General features: G+C 45.5%; 1 protein-coding gene across 2 annotated transcripts; it reads right to left on the reverse strand.

Moving 5' to 3' along the window:
• Positions 1-7,169: 7,169 nt before the first annotated feature.
• SMIM32 (small integral membrane protein 32) lies at positions 7,170-9,987 on the reverse strand. Of its 2 annotated transcripts, XM_042881664.1 has the most exons (3): positions 9,908-9,987; positions 9,387-9,714; positions 7,170-9,270 (listed from the first exon to the last, which is right to left on the reverse strand). In XM_042881664.1, the coding sequence occupies exons 2-3, from the start codon at positions 9,413-9,415 to the stop codon at positions 8,829-8,831; spliced, it is 471 nt and encodes a 156-aa protein (XP_042737598.1). In that variant the 5' UTR covers positions 9,416-9,714; positions 9,908-9,987; the 3' UTR covers positions 7,170-8,828. The 2 variants fall into 2 exon arrangements, with proteins under 2 accessions (XP_042737598.1, XP_042737597.1); XM_042881663.1 differs by lacking the exon at positions 9,908-9,987 and having other exon boundaries at positions 9,387-9,765.
• Between the last annotated feature and the right edge of the window lie 6,996 nt (positions 9,988-16,983).

Here is a 16,983-nt window from a genome sequence, read left to right on the forward strand (position 1 = left end):
CTTGACGAGCTTTTAAAATGAATGTCTTGGCACATTGGATCAAAGAAAGATCTCAGTTGTAGGTACAAGCTTCTGCTTTATCCAAAATGTTTTTCACCCGGCTTCACCTCCGCTCACTTGTTTGGATGCGGCTGACTAAAGGACTGAAGAATGGGCGCTGGAAGTAGGTGTTTGCAAGTCAGAGCTGCTGTATTGTGGTTAGATTGGCTACCCATGCAATGAAGCATAATTTCTGCAGTGCTCTCTAGCTAACCCACTTCTGATGCTGTCATTAAGTATTAAAGTACTCTGGCATTTCTGTGCTTGTGTACATACTCTTGATCTGTAATATATGCAGTGCTGAGGTTATCCTTGCGGCTGCTGATTTTGCCAGGGCAGGCTTGCAGGAGCAGACCAAGTAAACGATTTGCCTATGCTCTGCTTTTCTGTTCTTTTCAAGTAGGACTTATTTTTGAGAGCTTCTTGGTTGATGTGCCTACTGGTTCATGGTGTTCCTGATCGCATTTGGTTTGTCTGTGCTGCCGATGGAAGGGTGAGATAGTGCTGCATGGATAAGTTGGATGAGAACTGTTTGACACTAATTACGTTTTAAGTGTAGTGATAACAGAGATTGCTGCTTCTGTCGCAGACATGCTTGTGTGTAAGTCACTTTATCTCGATGGAGGGATGGAGAAATGAAATCAGCCAGTAGCGTGGTAGTGGAAGATGAAGCATTATATATAGCCCAGCTTAGACTAAGTGTTACTCTGCAGCAAAAACTGTTTTGGCTTTTAGAAGTGTAAGTATTTTCTTCTTTTAAGGCCTATTTCTACTTACAATCAAACACAGCACTAATTAACAGCTTTGACAATACCAGCAAGGAGCCTGGAACAGGCATACACTGAAGTTCTTTCTGGGTTTCCTTTCATAGTCACTAAGATAAGATCTGATCTTGGATATTCCTCCTCTGTGGGCATCAGTCTTGCTGGCAGTCAGACCAGCGCCTTGTGGAAGTATTGCATTCGTTTCATTACATCAGACATCAGATAGTTACTCATGGAGGGCTGGTGTTGGTTTATCGTATCTATAGGACCAAAATAAAGCTTCTAGTATGGCTGACTGATGAGAGACAATTAACAAAACATCCCATTAACTGAAACAGTGATGGAGTAGCCTACACACTGATTCTGTGTAGAGCTGTTTAAAATACTGGAATGCTTTCATTTTTTGCATGAAGCTATGGCTTTTTTTTTCCCCACAGTATTACAGTGTGTAAGTTGTCAGTTGGGCAGATACTCTTACAGTGTACATCCAGACAGACATTGAAATATTTCAAGCTTTCCCTTTAGTTTGAAATGTTTTGGGGTTTTTTTGTATATTGTTTTAGTTATCCAAAGTACAGCTAGTGATGGTCTTAAAACAACAAAGCAGTTTCTAAGCATTTTGCTTCAAAAGACAAATGTGACTTTTTGTGGTTGTGAAGTTGCTGTTTAGGAAGGAAACCCATCCTGAATTCGAATCAGTAGACCAAACCATCAGATCACAACGTAAACTTGCTTTATTGTGCTGCTCCATAAGCCTGCTTCTGTGTTTGTTGCAAGCATAACCTTTATGCTTTTGTTTACATTGTAGGAAACACAGTTCTAGTGATGAGGTTTTTCATTTAACTCTGAACATCTTTTTATTTTGTTAATTTTAAAATTACTAGGTTTTGCTATGTTATGTTTTTAAAGATTTTTTTTTTTTTTTTGCATTCTGCTGCTCGTATTTCAATAAACATACAAAAAAAAAAAAAAACCAACAGATTTTTTTTCTGATTTTCTTCTTCTCTACCTCATTATGTGCTGAAGTACTTATTTACAAGTGTTGGTTCTTGTAACTCTCCAGCAGTTTTTTTCCTCCAGATGTGCAGTGAATGCTTACATCTCTGTGAGTAGCTAGCTGAAACAACCATGGAATTTGCTCTGTTTTGGTGTGGAGGATTGGGGGGGGGGGGGGTGTTAATATTTTTTTTATTTTTTTTTATTTTAAAAGCAGAAAATTTTTGGGCAAATCCCAGCTCGTGTAGCCACCAGTTTGCATTGTGTGTTATAAATGAGTCAGAGGCTCCTTCTGTTCACTGTATGCAGAGACAAATGCAAATATCTACCTGGCTTTTAAAGCAATAACAAAGCAATAAGGTGCTGGGTGTCGTATGCTGGGCCAAGAGAAATGTGCCTGCCTTGCCTGGAGTGCTCTGCCCTGGTGATCCAAGGACCATCCATTCCCTGACATCTTCCCAAGATATTCTGCTTGCCTAGAAGAGCTGTTGCAAAGCAACTACTTTTGCTGCAGGTGTTCCAGGTGCTTTAGTGCTGCTGCTGATCCATCTGGCGGGATGTGGGTCATAAAGAACATCTGTGAAGTTTTATACGGAAGCCAAGTAACGTGGAATCAATGAAGTTTGTTTAGGGAGCTCACCACTTCAATGACATACTTGTATCACTGAATTCTGCCCTTCACTGGTGATGTGAGCTGTGGAGGGGAAAGGTGTGTGAGTGTGTTTGTGACAATGATTGCGTGATGGAGTGGGGCAAGTTAGAGCAGAATCAGTGCTAGTTTATTCCACCTGCCGTTGTTAGAAAGCTCTGCTGTGTGTATCTACTGTGTTCTCCAGATACTGTAGTATGGAAAAAAAACTTGGACCGCACAATGATGACGCTGGCTCCAATCCTGAATTCTTAAACACTGTTAATCTTCTGACTTGCGATGCAGAGCCAGCTGTCTTCTGTGCGCACTAAGGCATTTGTAACAAGTCCCAAAGTACCTGTAAATTGCCAGCCACTCAGCTATGTGTACATGCTTTTAGGTACTGCATCATCTTACTGCTCGATTAGTATTGGCAGGAGGAGTTTGTGCTGATGGGTGCTCTGCAATTCAGCCAGCATTAGCACTTTGTGTTGATAACATTCAACACAATCATTCCCCTCAAGTTTTGGATAGCTGCGTATAAACTTCTAAGCAAAGAAATGTCATCCTGTGCGTTTTTATCATACAGGAGGGGCAGAGATGGTTGTCTGTAGCTCAGTGCTGTGGATTTTCACTCCAGCTGCTGGCACATGCAGTAGGAAGCAGAGGAGTAGCTTATCCGGACTGATAAACTCAGCCTGCTTGAGCTGTGCAGAGGAGGGGCAAGATTTGTGCCATCTGCCTTGCATCTGCCCCTAGACCTCCCAGTGTGCTGTGGGAACAACAGAAATCTGAAACTTGGAAAACAATTGCTCCCTAAAGGGCGTGAGGCCATTGCATAAACTACTGAAATCCACGTGGAGCGCTGATGTCTTGTTTCTGCTTCCAGGTACTTCAATCAGGCATCCTTTCTCGTGGCTTTCCAGTTCCTGCACGTCACAACTAGTGCCCTTTAGGCTTTCAAAAACAGCATTTCCCCTTTTCCTCCTTTTATGTGTTGTGCTCTTGCCACGTGAAGACAACAGCATACCTGTCCACGCAGTGTAGGACACTTCCCCGCAGAAAACCCACGTGGTGGAATTGCTGATACACTGGGGGCAATGGTGTATCGTGCCTTGAGTATGGCATACCTAGTTTTTGCAGGTGGACTGAAACATGCAGCCTGTTTTTTTTTCTGTTCTATATTTCTGTATTTAGTCGTATTTTCCTTTTAAACTAACTATCCAGAGAGACCTCCAGAGTGCAGTGCAGAGGAGCTACTCTCATGGTGCCTGGTAAGAAGGCAGCCTTCAGCTGATTGAGTTCCAGTAGTGCTTTTGTATTAAAAGAGGGAGCAGGCCTTAAAAGAAAACTTGGCCTGTGCACCAACATAAAATACCCATGTGAGACACGCTTCAGCATTTTACAACTTCCAGGCAGTTTGCATCAAATTCTTCTTTGAATACATTCTCGTTAACTGCCTTATAGGGCCCTATGTTCAAACGTGCTGTAAAAATACTTCTGTAAACAACATACTTTATTTTTTATTTTTTTTTTTAGCTCTGAGGGCAAGCACAAGGGAAGGTCTGGATTGCTATCCTATTAGTTCTGCTGTTCTCTGCTTCTCAAGGTATGTTGGAGGCTGCAGATTCGTTGGCTGGTAAATGCTGTTGGAGGACAATGGGGATCCAGGTGAAAGCAGAATATTCCTTCCAAAAATCAGGAGGCAGGAAATCCAGAGTCCACAGAGTATGTCAGGCAGCATGCTTATTTTTGCTGTTTTTAATCCCTTCGCTGCTGTCTTAAACTTGTGCTCTATTGACAGATGGCCAGAAGCCAGCAGCACAACTGCCCCGTGTCCTGATTTGTGGTGAGGTGCTTATACCTAATGCAGTGCATGGCTGGGCAAACTGCAGTGAGCAGCTGTGCATGGATGTCTCTGGAAGGAGCTGTAAGCCACTAGAAATATTCCATGGAACTCAAGAAATGAAGGTGGTTCCATTAAAAAAAAAAAATATATATATATGTATATGTGAGAGGCACAGTATTCTTATTTATTCAGAATATTCTGATGTGCTAGCTGCTGTGTTACTATGGATGTGTATGATGGAAAGGCTGCTAATGGGACAGAGCGGGTGTCTGTAGGGCTGGTTTATCGCTGGTCTGTCAGTCTGTATTTAATTCTTGGACTCCTTGTGTTGCCTGGCTGCTGTCAGAAGGATTTTCAGAGGTGCTGTGCTGGAGGCAGCGAAGCAGAAGGCAGCAGTCAGGGTGCTCACGGACTACCAGGTGTCCATCTGCCTCCTGCTTGAGGTCGGAGGTGGGTTTGGTAGGACAAAGCCACTGCTCAAGGAGTGCTCTGAGCAGCTCTAGGGCAGGGGGCTGCTTGTGCAGTGATGGTGTCATAAAAATTCTGTGGGTCCCTTACTGTGTGCTGGCAACATAAGAAGTCTCATACAGCAGCTGGTTTAGATTGCAGTGGTCCTTGCAGGCAGCCATTCTTTGTTCTGCCCCTCTGTAGCCCCTTGCCTTTACTAAGAGGAGGCAGGTTACGCTCCAGTGTTGGCAGTGATATTTAGTAGCAGATTGGTATCTTTACAGATGGAGAGGATAAATGGCGTCTCCTCCTCTTTTTCCCCCCATAAAACATTTGGGTTGGGGGGGTGGGGGGGCGGGGAGACAACAAAATAACAAACCTGACAGCTCTGTTATTCTAAGAACAGGAGTTTTCTTCTTTATAGACTTTTTCCATTCTCTTTTTGAAGTTGTACCTCTCCTGTTGTAAACAACGTGGTTATTTCTAGGTCTAAATAAGAAACGCTGTGTAATACAGTCATTCCTGTGAAATCTCATTTTCTGAAGCCTCTTAGACCCAGAGTTGGCTCTCAGCAAACGTACCAGCCTCTCAGAAGCCTCGAGCTGTGGGAGTGAGTTAGACTTCAGCTGGAATGGAGAAGTTGTAGGGATAATGCAAGACAAAATAGACCCTTTTCTGTAAAAACCACATAGAGAATCTGAAGTGTTCTGTAAGAGATTGGTGTTGCAGTCTTGGAAGGTCAGAAGGGAACAGATTGTGTCCATGGTTGTGCCATAATGCTGGGCCTCAGCCCTGTGTGTTGGGATGGGGCATTGCTGGGAGGGTAAAGAGGGAGAGGGAAGGAAAAAACTTGGAAAAACACAAGTGTAACCTCCTGCTTAAGAGACTTTCTGTTAGGATTAGCAGATGTAAAGCAAACTTATCTGCTTATATCTGAAGTACGTGGTATAAGCTCAGGATCTTGAGTTAAGGAGAGGAAGAGAGCAAATGCCTACAACCAAATGCCCAATGTGAGATATCTTTCTCTTTTCAGTCTGATCTCTCTGCTGATGTTTTAAATGTTTCAAGTACCTTGTGGAAAAGGCTGGGAAATCAAGATTGTGCTCTACCCAACTCTTCGTTGGAATCCCTCTTTATAAGCTTGGAAAGCAAGGAAAAGAAATGCCTTAGTAGATAGGGGTGTAACTGCAAAGCAACTATTAAATTCTCACTGTTCTTGGCATTCGCTCATGGCTTTGTGCCAGTCCCCAGCCTCCCGCGTTTTCTCCTCCCAATGAAAAGCTTCATCTTTCCTAATGAAAGCTGAGTTGAGGAGCCCTGTGGTGGTGATTCCTGTCTTCAAGTGATGTCCTGGGATGAGAGCTCTTCATTTCTCTCGAAGACACTACTAGACTCAAACTCATTAACGCAAGTACTGTAACAAATTGGTGGGACTCTCGTGGCTTGACACCAATTAGGAGAGTGTGGTCATGCAACACAGCCCTGCAGTTTGCTTTACCATGCAGCACCAACCTGAGGCATCCTTAATAGAAGTGAGGTACTTAGATTTTGTGTTTATTTTTTGCTTGTTGCATTGTTTACTTTAATGACAGCCTTGTGAGTCCTATCAGTGAGTCCTTCCCAGCTGTCAGCAGTGATGGAAGTGTAGAACATGCTCAACTCCTGGTTTTTGCATAGGGGAAAGGGAAAAGCAGGAGGATGAATGTCCATAGAAGTGCCCACCCCAATCCATTCGCACCTAGGAAAAGCAAGAAAAAGGATGGGTCCTTTTGGGCTAAGAACATTGGTGTCTAGGGAGAACAACAGGGTAATTAATAACAATCAGAACCACAGAATGGTTGTGTTGGAAGGGACCTCACAGCCCCAGCCCACACAGTGCTGGCTGTCCCCAGCTCAGGCTGCCCAGGGCCCATCCATGACTGTGGGCACCTCCTGGGACGGTGCAGCACAGCTCTGGCAGCAGTGCCAGTGCCTCAGTGTCCTCTGAGTGAAGTATTTCCTTGCAATATCAAACCCTCTGTTACTTTAAAGCCATTCCCCATGCCCTGTCGCTATCAGACCCTGTAAAAAATCAGTCTGCTCCTGTTTATAAGCTCCTTTTAAGCAGAGATGTTTTCTTTGCATCTATTTCATGTATAGCTTAGAATAGCACTGATGGAGCTTTCTTCTGCACTTGATGTCATTCCTTTGGGAGCACTGCTCCAAGTATTGCGCTGTGGGGGAAAATATGGTTATTCCAGGGTTATTCTAGAGCATTTTAATAAAGGAAAATGTACAGTATGGTGCAATGCAACATGTGTTCTATCAGGTTCTGAGGGTTTTGCCAGCAGGAATTTTTAGACCAAGCTCGTTATGGCTGATAGATGAAAACAAGCTGTCATTACTTAAAAATAAATGAGAAATGGCTGATTTGATAAAAACTCAATTTATTCAAAATGGGCTGAGATATACACACTTGAATTTATTCTTTATTTCTGCATTAGAATAATTGTTTGGAATTACACCAGTGAAATTTGGTTCGGATGAGATAAAAATTGGCCACCTGGAAGGAATAAAGCATTTCGGGCTGCTCTGTGGTAGGCTTCACTTTTTTGAGTGTAACAAAAGATGGTAACCAAGGCAGTGACTTGGAAGTATATCAACTGTGCAACTTCTTTGTATAAAAGCTCGCTGTCAGGGCCCAGGTATGTTCATGTCTCTGTCCCACGTGCTTGTGTGTCACTGCACCGTAGCATCTCCTCATTTGGATGGAGTCCTTTACGTGCATGTGTACACACAGCACTTCTGCTGCACTCCGTGTGATAAGGACGCATTGAGGGCCGCAGTTCTGGCACTGCACGACCTCCTCTCCTTTGCTTGGAGCTCCACGTGCAAAAGTGGGAGTAGAAGTTGGTTTTAAGGGTGTGTTTCTGGCCGTCTGCGATTCAGCTGTGCGTGGAGACACTGCGGCTGAGGAAACAACCAGAAAAGAGCCCTTTGCCCGCTGTGGGAACATGAATGCTGTTCTGGGGTTTGTGCTGTATGGTCTATAATTATGGCACTCTAACTGCAAATTTCCTAAGAACTGTCATCTATTTAAATAGCATGTCAGCGAAGGTGAAGCAGGAGTACAGCTTCTAGAACAAAACTGGATTGCTAATTAATCTAAACCAGTGTATGTTACCGTTAACGAGTGGTGAATCAATCATGCTGCTGCCCTTTTGATGAAGCATGCTCCTGACTGCCGGCCTTATGGTGACAGCAAGGAGTGGCAGTGCTGCCATGGAGCAGCTCCTGCTGTAACACAGTGGCTCTCCAAAGTTATCTGCTGCTTGTACGGAGCTCGGAGCGCTCTGCTCTCCCCTTTCATTAGTTTACATACGATTAATGATGTTTATTTTCTCTCCTTCCTTCTCTCCATCCTGATTATTTTGGTTTCATGCCTTGGCGAGCAATTTCCTTTGCAACTTAAGGAAGTTGAAAACGAGTTACTCAGGTATTCAGTGGTTCCCATAGCTGGCAGTGACTTGAAACCCGACTGAAGATGCAATAAAACACCACCACCACCCCCAGCAGCATCCCACTCAAAACCTAAACCACCGTTGCTGGTTTTCTCCTGCCAGGCATGGCTCCCATTGCATTACCGAGCGATTCAGAAGCAGTGGAGAGAAACGGGTCTGGAAAGTAAACTCTGGTCCTCAGAGTGGAGCCGTTAGGTAAATACGCAGTGTTTTACATTCAGTGCTGTGATTTCATAAACATGGGTAGCAAGCTGCACCAGATGCACAAATCAGAGATTGCTGTTAATGCAAATGTCCTTCTATGGGCACTGAATGGGTCGGTGATGACATTTGCATACATATAGCGCTTAATCTGGAATCGGGGGGCAATTTCCTTTTTGCTCCGATCAATTTGCCAAAGCGTGATCCCTCCAGTTCGTCGCACAGCCTTTTATTTACAGCTATTCCCATTGCATACGGCGTCTCTTTCAGCAGCCTTTCCCCGCGGCGCAGCCTATTATTTTAAGGAGGGTCGAAGCCACCCGCTGCCATGCGGACGAGAAAGCTGTGCTGCACAACGCTGCTGCTCCCTGCTGCTGCTGGAAGACGCTGTTTTCCTCCTCGTGTCACACAGCCTGTGTCCTCCACGGGCTCCTCGCTTCCCGGAGGGATCTGTCGTAAGGAAGAGTAGCAAAAAAAGAATTTTTCAGCTGGCAGTTAATGAAGAGCACGATGAGTGTCACAGTCAAGAGCAGAAAGAAAAAGAGGATGATGTAAGTCACCAGGTCGGGCTTGTTGATCTCGCCTTCTTTTAGCACCCTGGCTGTCGACATGTAGAAGGCGGAGGAGCTGACGGGTCGCTGCGTGCTGCCCAGGTAGGGAGTGTTGGTCTGAAGGATGAGGTGAGCTTCGGTGGCACTGGTTGAGTTTAGCAATTCACTATACATGTTCTTGCTTAAATTTCCTCCACGGTCAAAGTAAAGAACGAGAGCACACACAGTCACTGTTTGGCATAGGGAAGGAAGAATATTCCCGCTTGTAAAATCCTGACAGCGAGCCACATTTTGCCTAAAAGTAAAACCAAATTACTCCCCAAGCCGTGCGAGGGGATTTGCTCTTATATCTCCGTGGCTCATATTTACAGCATTCATCCACAAGACATAAATCACAACCGGCGCGGGTACCTCGGTGCCGCTCCCGCCTGCGGGCGCATGGAGTGCGCAGCCCTCGGACTGGGTCTGGGCTGTTGGAGCCCTCGATGCCGTCCAGGGGAGGGCACGGCGGCTCTCCGGGTGCTTTTCCCCACTGGAATGGAGCCTGGGTTAAACGGGATCCGCGGATAGAGGCGGTTGAAGCGTTGGCATCCCGCTGGGTTCGCTGTGTTCTCCCCCGGGATCCTGCCCGCTGCCGGAATCCCGGTGCATGAGTTGAGTTTCTTAATCCCGGTTATCAATGCGCTGTGTAGCTCCCGTTCCAAGGCTGGGCTTGCTGCTTTCCAAGCATTTCTTTTCGCTTTGAGGGAAAAAAAAAAAAAAGAGAGAGAGAGAAGAAAAGAAACAAAACACAACAAACCAAATGAAAAGGAAAAAAAAAATCTCTCCAACGTCCCTTTGTTTTTTTTTTTTTTTTAAATAGAAACAGCAAAATTCCTCCCTGTAAATCAGAGGGGAGAGAGGATCTTTGGAAACCTCCCCTCTGCCCTCACCTCAGCCGCGCTGCGGAGCGGGACTGGGCAGGATGGTGCCAAACGGGACTTTTCCTTCTGCCGGAGCTCCTCCGCAGCGTCACTCTGCCGGGAAGGGAGGGAGCGCGATGTGTCTGCCGGGGGCACCGTGCTGAGCGGCGAGAGATCCTCCGAGCAACCCCAGTGTGAGCCCCAGGCTGAGGGGAGAGGTTTGGAGCTGGGGGAGGGCAGCAGAGAATGGGACGAAAAGAAGGCGACGGCATCAAAACCTTTGGTTTTTTTTTTTTCCTTCTTCTTTTTTTCTCCCCCTCTCTCAAATCTCTATTGTTAAAATTGATCTCTCTAGCGCAGAGAATGCCTTTTCGTGTCTTTTTTTCTTTCTTTCACACGGGCCCCGGCACCCTCTCCAGCCTGACAATTAGCATGTTAATTTTTTTCCATCAAACTGCCTTTATGCCGCTATTAGCTGCTGGCTGCTCGCCAGCCTGCGCTCACCCCGTCGCATCAGATAAGCGCGGTTAATGCTTCCTTTTAACTCGCCCTAACTTGGGGCAGCGGCGAGGAAGGGATACAGAAGGGCAGGGGCGAGGGGAGTGCAGGGGAAATCGACGGCAGGAAGCACCCGACGCGTTCTCTCCATCCCCGGGGTACCCATCCAAGCAAACGTGAAAGCTGCTTATGATGAACTATTGCAGCCGGCTGTCCAGGGAGGTTAAACATTTCAATTAGCATAATAAATGTTTCTGCTAGGAAAGAGGGAGAAATCCCCACGTCAGGCAGATTTAAATCAAAGGGAATGAAGGCTCTGCTAGGAGGCAATGCCCTTGTGCAGCCTGTTCCTATCTGCTGAGCTCCAGGTACCTGCTGAGCTCTTGTGCCCTCCTGGTGGCGCGGCTGAAGGCTGCCGTCAGCTCACAGCTCCGTTCCCCATCCTGCTCCCATCACCAGAACAGCCCGTACCTTCTCTTTGCCTCCTTGCTTTGGGTCAAGATGTGAATTTGCAGGGCGATGTTCCTCCAAGGCTTTTGCTGGGTTTTCTTTTCTTTTTTTTTTTTTTTTTTTCTTTCCCCCTTTTACAGCCAAAGGAGCCGACTTTTCCCCGTGCCCTGGTTTATTTCCCCATCTTTAACCCCAGAACGGGGCACTGTGGTGGCTCCTCCTGGGACCGTTCCCTCTGTCCACAGCGCGGCCGTGGTTACCCATATTTACTCTGTATGGGTTCAAAGAGCAGCGCGGAGAGGCAGGCAGCCAGCACAGGGGCTGGAAAAATCAACAGAGCCATAAAAAAGCTGGTGCAGCTCCTACCTGTCCTACCTACGGTGTCTCCTTGCAGCCAGAGCAGCACTGAGCAGTGCAGAACATGGGTGGTTGGAGGTCTGCGTGTCTTCCCAGCACCCTGCCCTCTTCCTCCCTGAACTCTGGTTGGCCTTAGCCAAACTTTGCATCCTTTGTTTGTTTACTTTATTGGTTTTATTAATCCAGTAGGAAAAGCAGAGAGGCAGCCGGGGGCTGAGTGCTGAAAATAGCAAGGATTGTCTTCGTGTTTCACGTCTTTCAGCCCAAAGCTCATTAAAATGGCTTCTCTGCCAACTCCTCAAAAATGCCACGATGGATGCACAGAAATGTTGCATTAGAGGAGCGCTCCTTTTAACCACTAGAGTTGTCCCCAAGGCTGAAGGGACAGCCTGAACCCCATCTTTCCACTCCTGCTGGCGTACAGGTTCCACATGGAACTGGAATATTTTCCCTTTTCCTCCTACAAAACGTTATCTCATGCTCTTTCAGGATTTGTTTTCTGCCCTGAGGATACAATGGTTCAGTGCCATGGCTTCATGTTCATGGTTTTGGATTGAGAACCGTTGCTAATGGTCACGGAGCGAGCGCTGGAATAAATCCCTGGGTGTTTTACAGCTGCCTTGAGTGCACGCGGGCTGTGGGGTGGGAAAAGCTCCTCCTGCTTTTGCCTGCCTGTCTGATATACAAAGGGATGAGAAGCTCTGGGAGTAGTAAATCAGATGTGGTTTCGGCAGCTCCGTATCCAGGCTTCATCTCAAAAAAAAACCCCGAATTGCTATAAATAATACTTTAATTGCAAAAAGTAAGAGCTGATCCTTTCCCCTTGTTTTCCTTAGTTTGGAAGCTCATTTAAAGTCCTCTGTTCCTTGTAATTTTTACGTGCTAAGTTACTTGGTAGCTTTGTTGTTATTTTTTCTTGTTTCCTTTTACTTTCCTTGAAGGTTTTCAGCATTTAATGACTTGTTTGGGTGAGATTCTAACGCGTGCTGGAAACGGTGCTGCAAGGACGCACGTGGAGCCTCCAGCAGTGACTGAGTTAGCAATGTAATGAACCTCTCAGTGCTGTGGCTTCCTGGCTCCCCTGGGATCTGGGTCAGTGTCACTATGGGGGTGAGTCCTGAAAGGTCTTCGTTCTTCTGAGCACCATTTAGGTGTTGCTAAAGCCAAGCCATCTTACGATTCTGTGGTGACTCGGTGGTTGTTCTGGCCACACCATGGTCCACTTTTGCCATAGCACAGCCAATGCCGCCACAAATCACTTGCAATTCAGTGCTTGGCCCTATCAGCTAACACTCTCCTGGTGACTTGGACCGTGCTGTTAGCTTTAACAACCATCAGCCAAGCTGCAAACAAGCAGGATGCAAAACGCAAAGAGTGACCAGTGCTTGGGGTTTGGTTGTGCAGTGGACTGCTGGAGCCTTTCCCTATTTCCAGCCTGGTAAATAATGCATGATCTGTCTCTTACATGCTTACTCAACCCCTACCATGATAAAAATCAACTGAGGGAAATGAGAGTGGAAAGGAGCATTATCTTTCCCAGTAATGCAACCATTTACAATCTGTTACGATCCTTCTGCTGAGGAGTAAGTGGTGGTGGAGGAGTTTGTTTCTATTAGCAGACCAGAAACCATAAATCACGGGCTGTAGTTTTCCAATGTCACGTACAAGCAGCCTTAAAACCCTTAAAAAAAAAAAAAGAGAGAGAGGGAAAATGGAAATAACTTCTGTATCTGTCTATCTATATATATTTTTAATTGCTCTGGGGTAATTTAGGCACGCTTATTTTGTGTGCCTAAGTATCAAATACCAATGACTGTATTTTCCAATGTAGGATCTTACAGCTAAGCAACAGACACCTAAAGAGAGGGTGCTGCCTTTGGTGCTTAAAAGCAGATCTGAATGCCTGAGAAAATTGGCCCAAGTGCAAACAAGTGTGGAAAATCTTTTATTTCTTAAGAACATGTTTGTCATATTTAAAACTGAGCTGTAACGTGGCATTTCTTGGGGTCTGTTCTCACCAGCTGAAGCAGAAGCATCTAAAAAGCATCCAGAAAGGTCTGCGGATCCAATGGAAATGGGAGCTTCTGTGCATTTCTTCAATGCTCTGCCTAAATCCTCTACTCTCCAGTGGTGAGGAGCCTCTTGGTTGGCCACAGCACCATTCCAAGGAGGGAAGAATCACCCTGCCCTTCTGCCAGCCTGCTCAGCTGTGGCTGCTGTGTTGGGAGTTTTGGTCAGGTAGGACTGTTTTGGGAAAGGGGTGAACCCCTCAGCTAGAAATCTTTCCCTGGCATCCCCCTGCTCTCCCTTATATTTGTGTGGAATGAGAGGAGAATCACGAAGGGAAGCTTTGCAGATCATCGTGGGGTGTCTGACTGGTGGAGCTGTCTGTACTTTTATTGTTTCTTGTTTCTTGTACAACATTCTGGTGTTGGAAACTGCTCCTCCTGTTCTGCGTGGTCTGTCAGTGTCTGCTTCTCTCAGCGAATTACAGCTGGGGCAGGTGAGGTTTCTCTTTCTTCTCTGATTATTGATTTTTGCTTTGCATTTTAAGTTCTTTCTTGTGACCCCAAGTGGTCTGGAAGAACCGATAAACCTGGGTGACCCCCAGACCTGCATGTCTGTTCTGTACAGAAGGGAGGCACACAGACCAAGCCTGCTATTGCTCTGACCACATTCAGTGCAAGTGGCCTATTCTGCAACCCACTTGTTTGTTTGAGAAGTGGCCTTGATGCTACTTCCTGACACTGCAAAGGTCCCGAGCATTAGTCACAGAGGGTGGCAAGGTGCTCCAATGCAGTAAAATAAGAGCAAAGAACCAGGCTAAAATAGGGTGAAAATTTTCCCTGAACCTTGTAGCAATTGATCCGAAATCTCTATCTCCAATGGTGTTGGTGATCTTCTGCAAGTTTGAGCTGTGAGCCCATTGCTCTAACACAGCATCTTTGCCCCAGATAGGAAGTCCTCTCCTCCAGGCACCATCAGGGCTTGCTGTGTGCATGCCTCCCTGCTTGTGTAATTGAGCAAATACAAAGCAAATGTATTGCACAGGGTCAGCTGTTGATTATTGCTCCTGGTGTGAGCTAAGGCTGCTTACAGCGTCAGCTCAGCAATATTGTTCACACAGACGGTGCTGACTCCTGGGCCCTTGGGTACCTTTTGGTGGTAGGAAAGTGGAAGAGCAGCACATCACCTTTGTCAGGGCAGGCATAAATTTCAGAGGCTAAGCTAAACTGTATTTTGAGAAGTGCCAGGCTGTGTTGCTGGTGACTGCTGGAAGGTGCACTTCCACCTACAACCCCAAAAAATTAAGGGAAAACCAATCGTGGTGTTCCTCAGCAAGCTGGGGAGGAGCTCTGATGTTTAATTGTGCACTGCTTGGTAAAGAGGAACAGCTTTATAGTTTCTGATTTATCATTAATAGCAGTCTGACTCAACAGATCACACTGCCGGTTCTGTTCAGTTTAGAGGTCTTCTCAGTGCTAAAATAGAACCTATGGCAGCACACAGAGAGCATCCCTGGGGATGCAATGGGAGCAAATGGGCAGGGATGGGGCTGCCCCATCTGCTCTCACCTCATTTGCTTTCTTTTTTTTTTTTTTTATTTTTTTAATGTATGTTTGCCCAAAAAGGAAGAAAAAGATTGATGGTCCTCTATGCCAGGTTTCTGTGTCTGGTTATTCCTTCATCTGTGGTAGAATCCTGGAGAAGGACGGGACGTCAGCTCTCTGTGTTTAGGTTCCATTTAATTTTACTGGGAAAAGCAAAGCTCAGCCAGCAGCATCTGCTGGAAGGGAAACCAACTGTGCCTGTTTTGGTTTACCTGTGAGCATGGCTGAGCTCTGTAGATACCGGCTTTTCACCTCTTCATTCTCTCTGGTGACCCTTTGGCTCTCTGTCTCTCATTGCCTGATGCAATTATCATTAATCGAGGCAAGGTTCCTGCCCAAAGCTGAGCAGCTCTGGCAGAGCAGCAGCAATGGAGCAGTGCTCCACAGAGGGCGGAGGCTCCTCTGCAAAGCACCGGCTGTGGTTGGAAAAGCTCATTGAATTCACTGGGAAAGAAAATCTATCAGCCCGTGACAAGGATTATTTTAATAACCTAAAATCTTATTGCTTCTGGAACATCTGCTCTTTGGTGGAGCAAACAAATAGGTTTTAATTTCATTGCCTTAACTTCATGGAAATAAATTTGAGAAGCGCAATAACCGATTATTAGTTGGGATAACAGCATTATCTTTTTCACATTGGTCACAAAAGGAAAACTGCAGGAAATACAAAGCTCATAGAAATACCTTCAACCTCAGACCCTTGAAATGTCCGCATCTTAATACACCACAACTGGGAAAAGAGAACTTCACCTGACCTTGAAGTTTGCAGAGGAAAGCAGTCACCGAGTTGTTCCTTTGGAGGTGATGGGTAAGGTGGTGTTACTCAGTGACATTCCCTGTCTGTAGAGAGGCTAATGTATTCCCGTTGCATTTAATTAGTTTTGAACCTATGTATGTGAGAAATGCAGCGCAGTGCTGTTATTAAAATTCATGCTTTATAATAATTAGCACAGTTTGTTCAGTTCCTGAGAACTGCCAGCAAAAGGACTATTAACTTTGGTTAATGGTGGAAATGTCTCACCCATGCTATCGTTTAACCCTTTGCTGCAGAAAAGTTGTGATTGTTCTCACAGGCTACATCAGGCCAGCCATTAATTACCAAAACTCATTAATTGCAGCAGATTGGCTGCTATAAAATCTCTCTAATTGAAGTTTTGCGAAGATCAGTAGGGAAATGGTGACAAACACAGGCAGAGCTGTCCCTTTTAAATTGCTGGTGTTTTATCTCTCATCAAATCCCTATCTGAAATAGGGGAAAATGACCAATAAAGTTCAGAAACTCTTTCTTCAGAAGATCAAAGTCATAAAACTCTGTTAATTCCCTTTGAGACAGAAATAGGAATTACAGTTAAGAGACTTCACCCCGCGACTTTTTCTTTCATGTTAAAACTCCCTAATTGTTCCCCAAATGCATCTCCCATTGTATTCCACTGTAAACTAATTTGCTGAGCCATCAGGAACCTGAGAAAAATCTCTTAGTTAAAAACTGCCTTTTGCAAGAGCAGCTGAAAAGCACAAATTCTGAAGAACCACAGTGATGCCCTATTCCTTGTTCCCAGCAAACATGCCTTTGGTCTTATTTTTGGTAAACCTTGGCCTTGTCTTATGGTTCAGGACTTACAGTTGTGTGTTTACAGGCAGAATTTCAGCTGAGTTTTCTGAATTTCTTGAGGGCAATTTTACCTGGATTTTTTAAATCTCTTTGGTGCCAGGTTCTTCCTAGAGCAACTCTCATTGCTTTGCTTTGTCTCACAGTGCCGGGTGGCTGCAATGTCACCAGTCTATGTGGCACCACTCCTGCAGGTAAGCACCTTTTCTGACAAAGTTCCACTAGAAGCAGTTTTGCCTTCATTTTTTTTTAAGAAAAATATTGCATGGTGCAAACACTGCATCCATATTCTTAATGGCTATTTAGAAAGCAAAGTGTTCGGGTGTGCTGGAAAATAGCCCTGGGCACCTATTTGCCACGTGTAGTTGTGTGAAGATCTGAGAAAAATCACCATCTGGTGTCTCCAGACTCAGATCCTCAGAAAATACATGGAATATTGAAACGAAGGGAATTCGGGCATTTCTTTTGATGATTTGTTCAACTCTTTGTGTCTCTCCCAGAGATGCGTGGAGGAAGGATGCACAAAAGAGTGGGGAGGGCTGTGTGCTGTCTGCACGTGTTCTGCAGATGATATTAGGGAA

The sequence above is a fragment of the Lagopus leucura genome, unplaced genomic scaffold, assembly GCF_019238085.1.
Source record: "Lagopus leucura isolate 7727_CA_CO unplaced genomic scaffold, USGS_WTPT01 Super-Scaffold_100030, whole genome shotgun sequence".
Lineage (NCBI taxonomy): Eukaryota > Metazoa > Chordata > Aves > Galliformes > Phasianidae > Lagopus > Lagopus leucura.